This window comes from Cucurbita pepo, chromosome LG20 (genome assembly GCF_002806865.2).
Source record: "Cucurbita pepo subsp. pepo cultivar mu-cu-16 chromosome LG20, ASM280686v2, whole genome shotgun sequence".
Classification (NCBI taxonomy): Eukaryota; Viridiplantae; Streptophyta; class Magnoliopsida; order Cucurbitales; family Cucurbitaceae; genus Cucurbita; species Cucurbita pepo.
The window spans coordinates 7,743,212-7,760,420 of NC_036657.1; the positions used below are offsets into that span (position 1 = coordinate 7,743,212).

The 17,209-nt window shown below is 36.7% G+C and overlaps 4 protein-coding genes across 10 annotated transcripts in view; 2 read left to right on the forward strand and 2 right to left on the reverse strand.

Moving 5' to 3' along the window:
• The first annotated feature begins 213 nt into the window (after positions 1-213).
• LOC111783196 (cytochrome P450 86A1-like) lies at positions 214-3,270 on the forward strand. Its single transcript, XM_023664093.1, has 2 exons — positions 214-1,062; positions 2,210-3,270. Exons 1-2 carry the CDS (start codon positions 283-285, stop codon positions 2,966-2,968), a joined length of 1,539 nt encoding a protein of 512 aa, XP_023519861.1. The 5' UTR covers positions 214-282; the 3' UTR covers positions 2,969-3,270.
• Positions 3,271-4,210: 940 nt separating this feature from the next.
• Positions 4,211-9,050, reverse strand: LOC111783195 (sodium-dependent phosphate transport protein 1, chloroplastic-like). Its single transcript, XM_023664092.1, has 10 exons — positions 8,591-9,050; positions 7,640-7,747; positions 7,243-7,398; positions 6,686-6,901; positions 6,336-6,545; positions 5,849-5,986; positions 5,148-5,249; positions 4,995-5,060; positions 4,808-4,892; positions 4,211-4,566 (listed from the first exon to the last, which is right to left on the reverse strand). Exons 1-10 carry the CDS (start codon positions 8,987-8,989, stop codon positions 4,469-4,471), a joined length of 1,578 nt encoding a protein of 525 aa, XP_023519860.1. The 5' UTR covers positions 8,990-9,050; the 3' UTR covers positions 4,211-4,468.
• A 1,679-nt stretch (positions 9,051-10,729) lies between these two features.
• Positions 10,730-14,315, forward strand: LOC111783197 (GDP-mannose transporter GONST2-like). 7 transcript variants are annotated; one of them, XM_023664096.1, is made up of 11 exons: positions 10,736-10,860; positions 11,151-11,223; positions 11,465-11,649; positions 11,965-12,175; positions 12,384-12,523; positions 12,613-12,742; positions 13,128-13,226; positions 13,382-13,536; positions 13,631-13,747; positions 13,964-14,061; positions 14,158-14,315. In XM_023664096.1, the coding sequence occupies exons 3-11, from the start codon at positions 11,465-11,467 to the stop codon at positions 14,199-14,201; spliced, it is 1,179 nt and encodes a 392-aa protein (XP_023519864.1). In that variant the 5' UTR covers positions 10,736-10,860; positions 11,151-11,223; the 3' UTR covers positions 14,202-14,315. The 7 variants fall into 7 exon arrangements, with proteins under 7 accessions (XP_023519863.1, XP_023519864.1, XP_023519862.1 ...); XM_023664097.1 differs by lacking the exon at positions 10,736-10,860 and adding an exon at positions 11,027-11,051; XM_023664095.1 differs by lacking the exon at positions 11,151-11,223 and having other exon boundaries at positions 10,730-10,860.
• Positions 14,316-15,676: 1,361 nt separating this feature from the next.
• LOC111783665 (transcription factor MYB64-like) overlaps positions 15,677-17,209 on the reverse strand; it is a 1,945-nt gene continuing 412 nt past the window's right edge. Inside the window, exons 2-3 of the mRNA XM_023664581.1 lie at positions 17,012-17,138; positions 15,677-16,437 (exon numbers count right to left, since the gene is read on the reverse strand). Coding sequence (XP_023520349.1) covers positions 15,682-16,437; positions 17,012-17,138 — 883 coding nt within the window. The 3' untranslated portion in view covers positions 15,677-15,681. The remainder of the gene's footprint in view (positions 16,438-17,011; positions 17,139-17,209) is intronic.

Genomic DNA, 17,209 nt, shown 5'->3' on the forward strand with positions numbered 1-17,209 from the left:
AAGATTAATATTTAACATTTCATTATTTTAAAAAAATGGTTCCATTTAAAAATTCATCCAATATTTTAACAAGGTTTCTAAATTGAACCAATAAAGACAGAAATGATGTCTTTTTTANAGAGTTTTCGTGTGCATGTCAATATTATTACCAATTCCAAAACCTTTTCTTTTTCAATTTTCTCAACAACTCTTCCTAAACTTTTTTCCCCAATTTTCTTTTTTCACTTTATAAATCCACTATTTTTCCCTCTTCCCTCACTAATTCCTTGCTCCTTCGCATCAATGGCCAACGACGTCGTTTTTCCCTTCCCCACTTTTTTTCTCACTCTCTTTCTCACCTATTTGATTTGGTTTTATTTCCTCGCTCGTAAGCTCACCGGTCCAAGAGTATGGCCGGTCATCGGCAGTCTACCGGCTCTTTTCTCGAACCGGCAGAAACTCCATGACTGGATGGCCGGAAACCTCCGCGACACAGGCGCCGCTGCCACGTACCAAACCTGCACGGTGGCGGTTCCATTCATAGCTAAAAAGCAAGGATTTTACACTGTCACGTGCCACCCGAGAAACATCGAGCACGTGCTTCGAACCCGGTTCGAAAATTACCCTAAAGGACCGGACTGGCAGGCGGCTTTTCACGATTTACTGGGACAGGGGATTTTCAACAGCGACGGCGAAATTTGGCTGATTCAGCGGAAAACGGCGGCGCTGGAGTTCACGACGAGGACGCTCCGACAGGCGATGGATCGGTGGGTTAATCGGACGATAAGGACGCGACTGTGGTGCATTTTGGACAAGGCGGCGGAGTATAAGACGGCGGTGGATTTGCAGGATTTGTTGCTCCGGTTGACTTTTGATAATATTTGTGGGCTGACTTTTGGTAAAGATCCTGAAACTCTGTCGCCGGAATTGCCTACAAACTCCTTCGCTTTGGCCTTTGACACCGCCACTGAGGCCACTCTCCAGCGCCTTCTTTACCCTGGTCTTATATGGAGGTTCGAGAAGCTTCTAGGGATTGGAATGGAAAGAAGGTTGAAGACGTGTCTGAAAGTGGTAGAAGAATACATAAACGACGCCGNCAATTGGTAGAGTCCATTTTTGTCTTCTTTATGTAATTTCTCTTTTACAGTTTTATCTCTCTTTTTTTTTTTTTTTTTTTTTTTTTTTTTTTTTTTAAAAAAAAAAAAAAAAAAAAAAAAAAAAAAAAAAAAAAAAAAAAAAAAAAAATACACTTGCTTATGAATACTAAAGGATAAAATAATAATGGAAGAGTTTTCGTGTGCATGTCAATATTATTACCAATTCCAAAACCTTTTCTTTTTCAATTTTCTCAACAACTCTTCCTAAACTTTTTTCCCCAATTTTCTTTTTTCACTTTATAAATCCACTATTTTTCCCTCTTCCCTCACTAATTCCTTGCTCCTTCGCATCAATGGCCAACGACGTCGTTTTTCCCTTCCCCACTTTTTTTCTCACTCTCTTTCTCACCTATTTGATTTGGTTTTATTTCCTCGCTCGTAAGCTCACCGGTCCAAGAGTATGGCCGGTCATCGGCAGTCTACCGGCTCTTTTCTCGAACCGGCAGAAACTCCATGACTGGATGGCCGGAAACCTCCGCGACACAGGCGCCGCTGCCACGTACCAAACCTGCACGGTGGCGGTTCCATTCATAGCTAAAAAGCAAGGATTTTACACTGTCACGTGCCACCCGAGAAACATCGAGCACGTGCTTCGAACCCGGTTCGAAAATTACCCTAAAGGACCGGACTGGCAGGCGGCTTTTCACGATTTACTGGGACAGGGGATTTTCAACAGCGACGGCGAAATTTGGCTGATTCAGCGGAAAACGGCGGCGCTGGAGTTCACGACGAGGACGCTCCGACAGGCGATGGATCGGTGGGTTAATCGGACGATAAGGACGCGACTGTGGTGCATTTTGGACAAGGCGGCGGAGTATAAGACGGCGGTGGATTTGCAGGATTTGTTGCTCCGGTTGACTTTTGATAATATTTGTGGGCTGACTTTTGGTAAAGATCCTGAAACTCTGTCGCCGGAATTGCCTACAAACTCCTTCGCTTTGGCCTTTGACACCGCCACTGAGGCCACTCTCCAGCGCCTTCTTTACCCTGGTCTTATATGGAGGTTCGAGAAGCTTCTAGGGATTGGAATGGAAAGAAGGTTGAAGACGTGTCTGAAAGTGGTAGAAGAATACATAAACGACGCCGTTGCAGCCCGTAAAGAATCTCCCTCAGACGACTTATTATCACGCTTCATGAAGAAGCGCGACGACGACCGCTTCTCCGCCACCGTGCTCCACCGCATCGCATTAAACTTCGTCCTCGCCGGTCGGGACACCTCCTCCGTCGCCCTCACCTGGTTCTTTTGGCTCGTAATGAACCACCCACACGTAGAGGAAAAAATCCTCACCGAAATCTCAACGGTCCTCCGTCAAACACGTGGCGACGATACGCGCCGTTGGATCGAAGAGCCGTTGGTGTTCGACGAGGCCGACAAATTGGTGTACTTAAAAGCCGCGTTGGCTGAAACGCTTCGTTTATACCCGTCCGTACCACAGGATTTCAAGTATGTCGTGGCTGATGACGTGTTGCCAGATGGCACTTTTGTGCCCGCCGGTTCGACTGTGACGTATTCAATTTATTCGGTCGGGAGAATGAAGAGCATTTGGGGGGAGGATTGTGAGGAATTTAAACCGGACCGGTGGTTATCGCCGGCCGGAGACCGGTTCGAGGGGCAGAAGGATGTGTATAAGTTTGTGGCGTTTAATGCTGGACCGAGGACTTGTTTGGGGAAGGATTTGGCTTATTTGCAGATGAAGTCCGTCGCCTCTGCCGTACTCCTCCGGTACCGGCTGGCGCCAGTTCCCGGTCACCGGGTGGAACAAAAGATGTCTCTCACTCTTTTTATGAAGAATGGGCTTCGTGTTTATTTGCATCCCCGCCGGCTCGTCTAGGAGAGGGGTGTTTTCGTCATTTCGTTATTTGAATTTGTCTGTTTTTCTGAATTATATTTGCTTTTGACAGTGCACGGTAAAAGAAAATCGGTTCAGTTTTTTTAATACTGCACAGGGTAAATTCGTCATTTCCTTCGTCATCATGAGGATATAATTGTCCATGTGTACGTCTTTCTTTCTTTTTCTTTTTTTATATACGTGAATTGTTGGTGGTTAAATTGGGGAGTGGAAGTGTTTGAAATTGTTGGATCTCTCATACATAAATTATATTATGTGGACGAAAATCTAATGTATTTTTATTTTATGTACTTCTAAATTAATTATTTGTGTAGTATTATGCTTTGAATTTTATGTACTGTAATTTTAAATTAATTGGTTAAAGAAATGAATGAAAAATTTAAGGCTAAATTGATAAAAATATCCTCAAATTTTACCTATGTCAAAAACGTTTCAAAGTTTTAATAATACCCTTAACTTAAAAAAATATCAATATCATTATAATTAGTTTTGGATGAAAAGGTTTCAAAAATATCTTTGAATTTTCAAATGTTTCAAATATATCCCTACACTTTTTTAAACACTTTAAAATCACCTCTAAACTATTTTAAAAAATACTTTTGTTGTTAGTACCATGTTTTAAAAATATTTATAAACGAAGTTTAAATATAATATTTGAGGTGTCAATAGACAATTTTCGTCCATACATTGATGGTAAAAAAATTAATTTTTTTTACAATTATAATAAGTGTTAATGCTATTTTTTAAATATATTACTAACGATAGGGGTATTTTTGAACTTTTTAACAAAGTAAAAGGGTATTAATGAATTTTTTTTTTTTAAGTTCAAGGGTGTTTAAACAAATTATCATTAAATCTCATTCAAAATTAAGTTTTTTTTTTTTAGACTTTTTGTTAAAAATTTAAAAATATTATTGAAACTTTTCAAAATTTTAGGGTATAAAGGTGTCTCAAAGTCTTTTTTTTTTATTAATTCAGTAAGAAAAAAACAAAAATAATATAATACACATTGGAATGATGAATTATTTAAATTACCAGTTTATTTATTTGACCATCCAATAATAGTAATAGTAAGTCGACTACTCAAAGAAACTAACACCCTAGCACTTGCTACAATAATAAACTCTTTTCGATAATTCTTGTTACAATAATAATCTACCATATTAGGACATCAAATTGATCCAAACAATATTTAAGTCTAAAAGAACATTAAGCTCAAAATAGTTCCTCACAATCAAATATGAAATAGAAATAAAATAAAATATGGACTGCACAAATGATTTATTTATAAATATCTACTCAAATCACCCAACACATTGAAAGCTCTTTTTTCCAAGAACCAAAAACTAAACACCGCCCAAGGGAATCTACTATACAGTGGGCTGTGCTTTCTAGCAAGATGTTTTCAAAGAATTGGTTTGGAAATGAGGGGTTTGTGTAGAGAAAAAGGGTGAAGGGGTTTCGTGTACACTAGAAGGTTTGTCAGTCCAATATTTTCTCACCGGTTGAGAAGAGATTCCAAACCACTGTCCCAACCAAGTATAGCCCAACTGATACCTTGAATACATCATCCCATGAACCTGACAAGTTTTTCACATCATTTTCCTATCAGAATTTTATTTTAAAGGGTTTCTCATACAATGGTGTGATTTAATAATTTGCGGATGAATCAACTATTCGGAGTGCTTTTCTTGTATATTCTTGATAAACTAAGTTAAATTTGGATGACGTTCAAACTTCAAAGTTGTTTAATGTTAAGTGCAAGAGTAGAAATGATAAAGCTCTTAAGAGTTGATTAGTATTGAAAGACGTAGAACTAACCGTGTTGCAAGATGTAACCTGTAGCCGCTGTCCCAAAAACACCTGCTAGAACTCCAGCTGTGTTTGATAGACCAAGTAACACTCCCTAAACAGATCATTGCATCAATTACAGCCTTTTTCCAACCAAAAATCAATGCCAAGTAATCAAACTAAACCATCAATCCCAAACTCTAAGTCGAAAACTCACAGAATATCGGGGCGCAATATCTTGATGGTTCGAATATAGACCAGATTGAGAGAATGCATCAGTTCCCTATTCAAGTCAGCATATCAAATTAAATGTATGTTTTTCAATAAGAACAGGAAGCTATGGAAATGACATTTTAAAATGCAAACCAACCTGGCTGCAGGCCATGCACAAAACTGCCATCGCCGGAGAATCAACATGGCTCAACTGGGTCAAGAAGAATGCAGGGCCAAGAAATCCAATACTTTGCATAATCTGAAAAGGAAGAGTTTAAGAAACTGAAGGAGCCGAATAAGAAATTCTGTAAATGCACAGACTCATGTGTTAGGAATCACAAATCTCCACAACGTATTAAATTGTCCACTTTGAATATAAGCTCTCATGATTTTACTTTTAGTTTCGCCAAAAAATCTCGTACCAATGGAGATGTGTTCTTTATTATAAACCCAGAATCATTCCGCACAATATAGGAGTTGAATGCCGTGTAGCAAGTGAAGGCGGAAGGTAGAAAGTTATCATGAAATGGAACTGACTCCTTCAATGCCACAATTCGGCCAGTAGATTGGGTTAAGATTATTTACAAAAGATTTAAGTATCCTAACCTATCAAATTAAGTTTTAAAATTTTCTAGTGATTTAACAAGATCTGAGTAAAAGATCTTATGTTGAAATTGTGAAAGTGTCATTTTCTTCTTAGCAAATATGGATAGTCACTAGTTTGATGTCAAGCTAATTTCGAACCCACAAGTGAGACGAGTGTTACGAATATGCATTGAAAATTAAAAGTACCGTACGACATAAGTTTTTCGGTTTAGAACATGAAAAAATATGGATGGTAGAAATATTCCTTGTTACCTTTCGAACTGTAGTCACGGAGTGGCCTCTGCTCACAAGTGTGTCGGCGATCCAGCCTCCAAGGTTTGCAGAAATTGCCATTGTTAGCCAGGGAAGAACACAAAGAAGACCAGATTCTGTGAGATTGAACTTCAGCACCTAAGTGATATTTAAAGATTCCAAATCAAGATTTACATATTGCAGAAAGAGCTGACATCGAATGACCAAACCAAAAAAATTTCCCAGAACTCCCCATACTTTTTTCAAGATTTTATGTGTTATGCTCTATAACCCATCAATCATTCTGTCCCTATCCTATTTGCCTGAGCATGAAGATGCTAAAAAGTTATCAAAATTTTAAAAATATTTTTATATGCTGTAATTGTAAGAAACTTGGATACTGATTCAATTAGCAAGAAATTGCACTAACAAAGAAGCAGTAAATATGACAGGCTAGTGAAAGACCTGTCCAAATAAAATTTTACAGTGAAGTAACAAAAAGACTTACCTGGTGATAGTATGTTGGCATCCATGTCAAAAGAATAAATGTCCCCCAATTGTGACAAAAATGAGAAACTATAAGAGCCCATACTGGTGCTTTGGACAAGATCAGTCCCCAGGGTATACTTTTAACAGGCTCCTTCGAAACACTATTTGCAAAGATCAACTTCTTTTCTTGTGGTCTCAGTTGAGGATCCTCAAGTGGCGAACTGTGTGCCTATAGCCATGACTCAAAATCAATCACGTGTCGACAAGTTCCAAGAGAATTTTATGAATCAAGACAGAGCTCATACAGCTTACACAAGAATCAACGCAAGGATTTAGACCGAATATTTTGTTGGTAGCAGAATTAGTTACCTTGTTAAGCCAGACAGCAAACCAAACTGCACCAAGTGAGCCAAAGGAGAAAAAAACTGATGGCCATCCATATTGATGTATTAAAAATGGTGAGAAGGCAAGGCCTGTTACAGAACCAAGGTACATCCCACTGTAAACAAGTGCTAGTGATCTGCTTCTTTCTGCTACAGGAACCCATTTGGAGAGTATATTGTTCATGGCAGGCATTGCAACACCCTGAAAACAACTGAACAATCTGAGCTAATGTCTATGGAGGATAAAAAGAGAAGGAAATCAAAGTAGGGATAGACCCTCTCCACAGTAGACACATTTTAAAACTATGAGATGACGGCAATACACAACGGGCCAAAGCGGACAATATCTGCTAACGTTGGACTTCGACGGTAGAAGATCCTAAGTTTGAACCTTTTCAGTATCATTTCCTTCCCCGTTGATATTAATAGTTCATGTATTGGATTTTGAGTGTCAGAATGTTAAGCATATATTTAGAAGATTGAACATACCCCGGCTTATCGATTTAAATTTTTGGGTCTAGTGATGTATGTAATGAGACAAACCTCACCGATCCCCATGAAAGCACGAACAACAAGCAAGAAGGGCAGACCAATTTTAGCTGCTACAGGTGTGAGAACTGTGGCAACTGACCACCATATCACACCAAATCCCAAAACCAGCTTTCCCCCAACTGTATCTGCCCATATCCCACCAGCAATCTGTCATAAGCCATAGCTACAAGTTAGAAATGGAGGAAGAAATAAAACAATGGTTTCTCCTTTTCTGAATGATAACAAATAGACGTGGCCTCTTATGTTGTGTTTGGATCAATTGATTTTTCTTATTCATATTATCAAGGCAAAAGGTTGTTTCAATCCATATCATTGGTTAGCTAGAAGAGGCTCTTGGCCAGTAATTCAAAGCATTAGAGCAATATAAAGCTGTGAAGTTTGTGTTTACCTGAGTGAGGAGATATCCCCAGAAAAATGATGATTGTATCAAACCAACAGTTTGTGGATTCCAGTTATACTCCGCTGACATTGGAAGTATAGCGATGCTCATATTTACCTATATAGATCAAACAAACAGATTATTTTTAAAAAAAGCAATAATGCCCCATACGGTAACGCTTCTATATGAGTTAAAACTCAATAATTTTTCACCTTCCAGTTTCCGCTCTAAAAACGATTGAATTACAAGTCAAAATTCTAAAACAACAGCAAATTGGTAGATTGCAAAACAAAGAAATAAACAAGTTTTTTTTAAGAACATAATGATAACGACTCTCTTAAAATGCTAAAAGCTCTGAAAATTAGAAGAAAATACATTATTTTCCTCGAATCATGAAAACACAGTCAAAATATGAAATTAGACTAAGTTTTGTTAATGAATAGGTTAACTTTTTCCTTTTTTCTTCTTCTCTTGCAAAATGTTTAAATCTTATTTTGTTTCCTAATCCATCTCACTTATTTCATTTTAATATTCTCTTTTAGATCCCAAACTTTCATCAATACCCATTTGGTCTTTGTTAATTAGTTCATAAAGGTAAGACTACATGATAAAATATGAAATTCATATATTGCAATAAGAAAACTAAGTAGGCAAGTATCAAATCAGTAGCAATTAGGCACAAATTATAATCTCAAAGGAGGATAGTTCCATACTCCACCCTGCAATTATTGAATGAAAATACATGTGTGTGTGTGCCCTCGCGCAACTCTTTAGACCATTTGACTTAAACCTAAGGAACAGTGCACAAAACTCATTGAAACTAAAACGTACGCTATGTGCATTAATTAACAACAATCAATTCAACTCTACAATACAAACCTAACCTAACATTTTATAGAAACGGTCAATTATGTTCAATTCGCGCCATTAAAAAATTCGACTAATTCAGAGCTCACTCACTCTGTCCATATTGCAGAGAAGGAAGGCGGAGAAACACAAGGTGACGATGAGCCATCGTTTGGGGAACTGTTTCCACCATGGAAGTTCATCACTGAGCTCCTCTTCATCGTCGAGCACCGTTTTGTCGATCGAGCTCTTAAACTTCACCGAATTCGCATCTTTGTTCGACACGTCGTAGGGCTTCGACTTGACATCGGTCCAAAGCCTCCAGTTCCCTCTTCCGCCGGAATGTCGTCGGGCGGAAATCTGGAAAACGAAGCATCGATCCTCTGGAAGAACTGTCAGATGAAAACGTGAGGGAAATTTGGGCCTCCGTTCCGAAAGGGAGAAGTTCTTGGAGCAATCGGATGGATTTGGAGGCGTTGGCGAGAAAGAGTAGAGAAGAGCTCCGGCGCTCATGGCGAACCGGATTTTCAACTGTTCACCACTTTGCAAGCAGTAACAGAACGAACTTAAGAAATGGTTTTAGAGAGCGATAGAGAGATATTAATGGTCACTGGTACACGGCCTGACACGTGGCATTTTACAGAGAACAGATTGGGTTGTGTCCCTAAATATCATGGAATTAACGGAAAAGTTTCTTTTTTTAAATAATATTTTATTAAAAAATTTATTTTTTGTTCATTTTATAATATTTTATTAAAAACTTTTAATTACGGTATCTGTATTTCAAGTGGGGACGGCCACGTGGCGAAATCTTTTCCCATTTAATTTTGGAGGCATATTCTCCCTCCGTCCTCGAATCCTTAATATTTTTTCAAGCGAAATTAATTATTATTATTGGTCCATAATTTTTAGTGACAATCTAGGTTTTAAAATGACATTTTTAGGTCGAAAATTTCAAGAAATAATATAAAATAGTCTAAGTCACCGTCAAAATTCACTGCTGGTAAATATTTCTGTTTTAACCCATTACGTCTCCAACCAATGTGTGACCTCATAATTCACTTCCTTTGGGAGTCACCATCCTTATTGACACACTGCTCGGTAACTGGTTCTGATACTATTTGTTTCACTACTAGCTGATATTGTTTGTTCTAGCTCATTACATGTCACTGTCTGCCTCACGGTTTTAAAACACGTTATTTAGAGAGAGACTTTCACACCTTTGAAAGGAATGTTTCGTTTCTCTCTCAAACTAACGTGAGATCTCGTAATTTCTAAATTAATTTTTTTTAATTTAATAAAAAAAAAATGTATATTCTCCCTCCGTCCTCCGATCTTTAATATTTTTAAGGCAAAATTACTTATTATTATTGGTTCATAATTTTTAGTGACAATCTAGGTTTAAAATGGCATTTTTATGTCGAAAATTTCAAAAAATAGATTATAAATAGTCTCGTAACCATTTAAACTCACTGCTAGCAGATATTTCTGTTTTAGCCCATTACGTATCGTACCTTTTATAATCGATGTGGGATCTCATAATTCATCTCATTTGGAAGTCAGCATCCTTGTTGGCACATCGCTCGGTAACTAGCTCTGACACCATTTGTAACAGCTCAATTCCACTGCTAGCTAATATTGCGAGTTCTAGCTCATTACATGTCGCCGTCAGCCTCACAATTTTAAAACGCATTTGTTAGGGAGAGGCTTCCACACCCTAAAAAAATGTTTCGTTTTTCTCTTCAAACAAGGTAAGATCTCACAATCTAAATGAAATTTCATTTAAATTTAATAAAAAAGATGTATTTTATCCATTATTAAATATTTTAACTGGGATAAGTGCAGTTAAATTTTTTTCATGGAGAATGCCAAACGCTATCTCGAGATGCATGAAAAAAACGAGAACGATAGTGAAAAACATCCCTAATATCACCATGACGGTTGTTATTCCGTATGAGATTAAATACTATAAAAATATTTAAATTTATTAGAGTTACAATATATATATATATATATATATTTATTTATTTATTTATTTATTTATTTATTTATATTTATATTTATATTTATTTATTTATTTATTTATTTATTTATTTATATATATATTATGCTTATTCTGCTATTAAAAAACTCGTTGCCAACCCGATCCGATAAGGCCCAACTTAACGGCCCATCTCCCTCAAGTTCCGCGCTAAAGCGAGGGAATTCAAAAACAATTCCGTCACGAAGAAGCAAGATCTTTGCTGCTAGTTGCGGCAATCCTCTCATCCATCAATGGCCGTCTCTCAATTTGCTTGGTTTCTTCGCCTCTTCTTCAGAGATTCGCGCTCGCCGCTCATGGATGACGATGGAGCAATTTGACTTTCGAAGAAGAAAGAAAGAAGGTGAAGCCTCTTTCCAAATCCCCAAGTATCCTTCTCTCATGCCACAGACGGTCCTTTTCCCTTTTCTTCCCTGGAATCCCGCTTCTTCTTTGATCCACCATGTTCTCCCCTTTTTCGTGCTCTTCACGAATTTTGCTTTCACATCACTTTCCAGAACTTTTCAGTTTCTGTTCGTATATTGGACGTATATCGTATGTTCGTCATTCACGCGTTTGATTTCTTTTCTGCTTTTAAATTCGATTTTCTTTCTTCTGCGATAATTATCATTTTTTGTGGTTCTGATTCACTAGGGATTGACAATTTATTCAAATTGGAGGATACTAAAACATTATTATTTCTCCGAAGACTGTGATTCTTGACTCGGTAGGACTCAGAATCATTACTCGTTCTTTTAGTTTTTTGTGGTTATTTCTGGTTCTTGCTTGAATCTCTGTATGCATACTGACTATGCTTTTGAATTTGAGCCGTTTTTTTCAATTGATGATGGATTTGTTAGCGAATTCAGACGGCTCTCAATTGTTCAAAACCTGCTTCTCAGAGATTATGTAGGAGATGCATTTTTTTGTTCTTCGTATAAAGTTGTTTTTATTATTTTTTGATGTAGATGTCATCAGATTTCAAGTTGGAAATAGGCGGCGAGGAACCACTAGTGAGCACTAGAAACGGAAACGTTGAGCAGAATGAAAGAGCTGGTACAGTACACAAAATTCTCAGCGGTATTCGACATCAAGGAAGCAAGTCGATTAGCAACTTTTTAACGAATGCACAGCGCAGGACCTTGGGGGATAGGTACTCATGGATAGTCTGTCCTATAAATTATTTGAGCTGCTCAAACAATTCTATCCTGTTTATGAAATAGATTTTAATAACAAACAATTCTATCCTGGTTGCGGCTATTAACAGTTGATATATATCTGAAAACTTGCATGCTTCTTAATAACAATCGAATATAGATTAGAAATATTATATCTTAATTTCTCTCTTATACATCAAGGGCCTCTCTCTCTCTCTCTCTCTCTCTCTCTCTCTCTCTGTATTTTTTTGAAATTTTTGTTAATGATCCATTATTCTGTGGTTAACCCACCATCAATTCTTCTACCTTAGGTTTTTCAGAGGGAATCGAATTGTCAAGAATGGCAGTTTCAGTGGTTTGTTTGATGGTGATGAGACACGTGAACATGGATTAGGAAGGAAAACGGGTCCTCTTTTATCCGGGACTGCGTATTGCATTTCTTCTTGCAGCATGATTATTCTGAATAAAGTTGTTCTCTCCGGTTACAATTTTAATGCAGGAATATCGTTGATGTTTTATCAAGTACGCCACTCGTTTCTTTCTCATTTCCGTTAAAAATGAAAAATACCAGACTTCGTGACATTGCTTAATAGTGAGTCAAGGCAGTCACTTGAACCAATGAAATTTTTTGCTTAATCTTGTCAGTTTTTACTTTATCAGTTTTAAATTTATACTTTTATCACATTTTCTAGCATATCCAATTTTGATTTATTCCGGTAATTTTCTGCAGAATTTGATTAGTTCTATAGTTATTGTTCTATTGGGCCTCTGCAGAACAGTTTCAATCGAAAAGCTTAATTGGAAGCTGATTAGGCTGTGGATTCCAGTCAACTTAATCTTTATCGGTATGCTGGTGTCTGGCATGTACAGGTGCGTTCAGTTTCTAAGATTCTTAGTAGCCTCTCTTGTTTTGCTCTTTGGCACCCATGACAGAAATTTGAGGTTCTTCTTGGTTTCAGTTTGAAATACATAAATATAGCAATGGTGACCATTTTGAAGAATGTGACGAACATAATGACTGCAATTGGAGAACTCTATATTTTCCGGAAACGACAGAACCAAAAAGTCTGGACTGCTATGTTTTTAATGGTAAACATTTGTATTTACTTCCCAATTTACATGCAAATATCATACCGAAGATTCATCGCTAGATTTTATTGTGATTAATAATTAATAGATTCTTAAAATTTAGAATTTCTCCAATAAATCTTTAAATTTTCCAATCTAATTTTATCTCATAGTCCTTATATTTAAAGTGTCGAAAATCTATCGACTTTGTGTCTAGTTTACCATTTATCAATCTCTGAGAAATATGGGACAATCATAGAGAAAGAACTGCTCTCTGATGACAGTTGATAAAAATGAAATGCTGCTCTTTATCAAGCACTTTGCTGGTTATGTTGATTATGTCCTTCAAGGAATCATAGTTTTGTTAGTTTCTTTCATCAAAATCACTCTTCTTTTGTCCACGCAGATCATCTCCGCCATCAGCGGTGGTATAACCGATCTTACATTTGATACATTAGGCTATGGATGGCAGGTCACGAACTGTGTTCTTACAGCAAGCTATTCAGTAAGTAGTTTTAGCTTTAAAACCCCATTTTGTGGGGGGTTTTTTTGTCCCCTTCAACAGCTTTAAGTAGCTAAATGTTTACTCGGGACTCTTCTGAATGACCCGTGAATAACATGTATTCGTAATAATTCAATATGAATTTTGCTGTGTCACAGCTTACCCTGAGACGTATCATGGACGAAGCAAAGAAGCTAACAAGATCTGGATCACTTAATGAAGCTTCCATGGTGTTGCTAAATAACTTATTATCTTTACCATTTGGTGCCGTTTTGATATTCCTATTTGGTGAATGGGCTTATGTAGTGAATGCGTAAGTAGACTCTTTTTCCTTTTTCATTCTATATTCTCTAAGTTTCGTCAGCTAAACAGTTTTTCTCCCCATCACCTCCCATTTCAACTTACAGGGATGTCATAAAATTGCCAATGTTTTGGGTTGTCGCAACTGCTAGCGGATTACTTGGACTCGCTATTAGTTTCACCTCTATGTGGTTCTTACATCAAACGGGCCCCACCACCTACAGGTATTTCCATTTTATTACCAACCACCTTGTACCCGTGTTGAGAATGGTTGAGAATTGTTGGGAGAGGAATCCTACATCGACTAATTAAGGGGTTGATCATAGATTTATAAGTAGGAAACACATCTCGATACGAAGTTTTTTTTTGGAGAAACCAAAAACAAACTAAACCATATCCATATAGATTCGTCAACTTACAATGGTTTTCTTTTTCTACAGCCTGGTAGGTTCCTTGAACAAGATTCCCTTATCAATTGCTGGCATCTTTTTGTTTAAAGTTCCTGTGAGTCCACCAAACCTCTTCAGCATATTATTTGGTAAGGAACACAATATTTACTCTGAAAAGATATAAACATGGCCACTTTTTCATTGTTATTGGCTCATTTGGCTTATGAAGTGGTTGCATTTTGCAGGCTTATTTGCTGGGGTGTTCTTCGCCAGGGCCAAAATGTCATGACTTTTCTTCAAATTATATATACAGACAGACATAAAGATATGTTTTTCCTTCAAGTCTTGGAAAATTTTGGAAAAAGGGAGCATTATAGATAATACCAGGCTCGTAATTTCCTGTTAATTAAAGTTTGTTAGAGTCGTTGAAACTAAGCATGCAAAAGAGTAAGAGTTTTCCGTTTGGAAGTAATTATTATTATTGCTAAAAAGGACATAAATTTCAGTGATTTGTTTGTTTGTATTCTTTATTAATTTTTTAAAATTATAAAGTATTTTTAAAATGAGATACTAATTTGTGTCCATATATTAACATATAAAGGTATTGAAAAAATAAAAGGTGCTAATGATTGTTATACAAAACTAACCATAAATATTTTTTTTAATTTAGCCCTCTTTATTTGCTTTTTATTTCTTTATTTATGTCACTATTCAAAAGCATTGATGACTAAAATCGGTTACCTTTGACCTTTAATTTTTATAACTCCTTTTTTTATCCACGAAACTGCTAAATTAATAGCTTCATCCACAAAGCAATAATATGCTTAAGAGGTCCTTTGTCTTCCAATTTCTACTGACAGACTGGCTGGACTAACAAAATTATGTGCTGAATAAGAGATTTTTAGGTTTCTTGTATTAAGATTTTATCAAAATTATCGATTAATTTAGGAAAATTGTTGCCATTTGGCCATGGATATTTGTTTTTTTTTTNTTGTTATGCCCCGAAAGAGGTGGATTGTGAGGTACTATATCAGTTGGAGAGGAGAAAGAAGAATCCCTCATAAAGATATGAAAACCTCTACCTAACAAAGTCAAAAGAGGACAATATCTGTTAGTAATGTACTTAAGTTATTACAAATAGTATCAGAGCCAAACATGAAACCGTGCACTAGAGAGGACGTTGGCCCCAAGAGGGGTGAGATGTGTGAGATCTTCATCGGTTAGGGAGGAGAACAAAACATTTTTTATACGGACGTAGAAAACTCTCCACTAGTAGACGCGTTTTAAAACCTTGAGGGGAAGCCTATAAGGTTGAGTCTCCAAGGGTGGTGGATTGTGTGAGATCCCACGTCCAGTTGGAGAAAGATATAGAAAACTATCCCTAGTATAAAGCTCATAGAGGATAAATCTATTGGCGAACTTGGACTCTTATAAAAACACTTGATCTTAATCCAAATCGGGCACACTACATGTTCCGCACGAGCTTTTCATATCAATCAATAAATCAAAACATTTGTTGGATCGTGTTAGACTTGGCTCAACCAATCACATTTGCTCGATCGGGTTAGAATTGACTAGCTAAATTACTCCCTAAAACTAAATTGCCTTTCTTTTATTATATCCTTTTTTTTATTCCCTTATATTTCGTTTATTTTAATGAATTATCAAATAATAGTAATTAATAATAATAATAAGTATAATTTCTAAAACACAAATCTTGAAGAACGAGGAGAGTTCAAACGAAAAGCTTTATTTTCTCTCAATTCAGCTCAAGAATAACAATGGAAAGACATCATTTCCATCAAATCCATTTCTCTCTTCTCTTCTTCTGAATTCTCCCATTGCCCTTCTCCGGCCGCCACTTGCAGCTCCGCCATCTCCACCGTCTTCTGAATCTCCCCATCGCCGCTGCCGGAGTTCATCGTCCCGTTCAAAAGATACGACATATACATATCGGAATACAAGTGACTACTCTTCACCATGTTGCTCCCATTGACCATCTTCCCCTTCTCCGCTTTCGGTTCCGAGTCGACACACCCGAACTCCGCCACAGATTGATTACGTACGACCATAGATGCACCATCATCAACAGACGGCAACAAGCCATCGGAGTTCGAGAAGAAGTTTTGCATGAAGAGAAGCTCATCGTCATACATCGGCGACGAGATGATTGCCGAAGAGAGGTTAGAGGTGGAATCCGACGACTCGGAGAAAAAATGGTTGAAATGAGACGAAGGGTCGTTCGAGACAGCCGACGTGACGGTGGAGGTAGCCGGGACGGCGGTCGAGTTGTATTTGGTTTTAATGTAATCTTGAAGAATAGAAGAGTGAGGCTTGCCATTTTGGGAGTTAGGGCGTTTGTTCTTTCTCCTTGAATTCTGCCTTCTTTTTGTAGCATTCCAATGGTTTTTTATGGCGTTTTCTGTTCTTCCGGGAATGCTTTTTGCTATCTCAGCCCAACGATTACCAACCCTTGCATGAGTTTCCACGAGTATCATCTCCTCCTCTTCACTCCAACTCTCTTTCTAGAAAAAACGAGTAAATTATTCAACGTAACTGTCACCATTACAGTTCAAAACACTTTAAAACGATCACAGAAAACACAACTCTGACCGATTAACCCTATACTCTTAGAAAATATCTCGNAGAAAAAACGAGTAAATTATTCAACGTAACTGTCACCATTACAGTTCAAAACACTTTAAAACGATCACAGAAAACACAACCCTGACCGATTAACTCTATACTCTTAGAAAATATCTCGACCCAAAAAATATATATATATATATATATATATATATATNTCGACCCAAAATATATATATATTATCGAAAAAATTACATAAGAAAAAATTAGGTCTAAATTAAAATTTTAATTTTAAATATTTGATAAAAAAAAAATTGCATGAATAAGTGGTGCAATATATAAATGGTAAATTGTTAGAAGAAAAGCTTTGAAAATGTTGAAACCACAAAAAGATATTTAATTTTGTGAAGATTTTCTTGACTAAATTAATTATGGATCTCACAAAATATTACGAACAAATATATATATTTAAATACAAAAAATAATAAATAAATTTAAAAAAAAAAAAAAAACCTTAATATCAGGACGCAAATGATTGTGCCATCTCTCACGGCATTGTTTTCCAGCTCTGCCCTCCAATTTGTCAGCTATCTGTGCCCATTTCCTCACTCCATATTGCTTCACCAGCCTTATCAATTTCCTTCATTTTCTCAAACCCATTACCAAAAAAAAAAAAAAAAAAAAAAAAAAAAAAAAAAAAAAAAAAAAAAA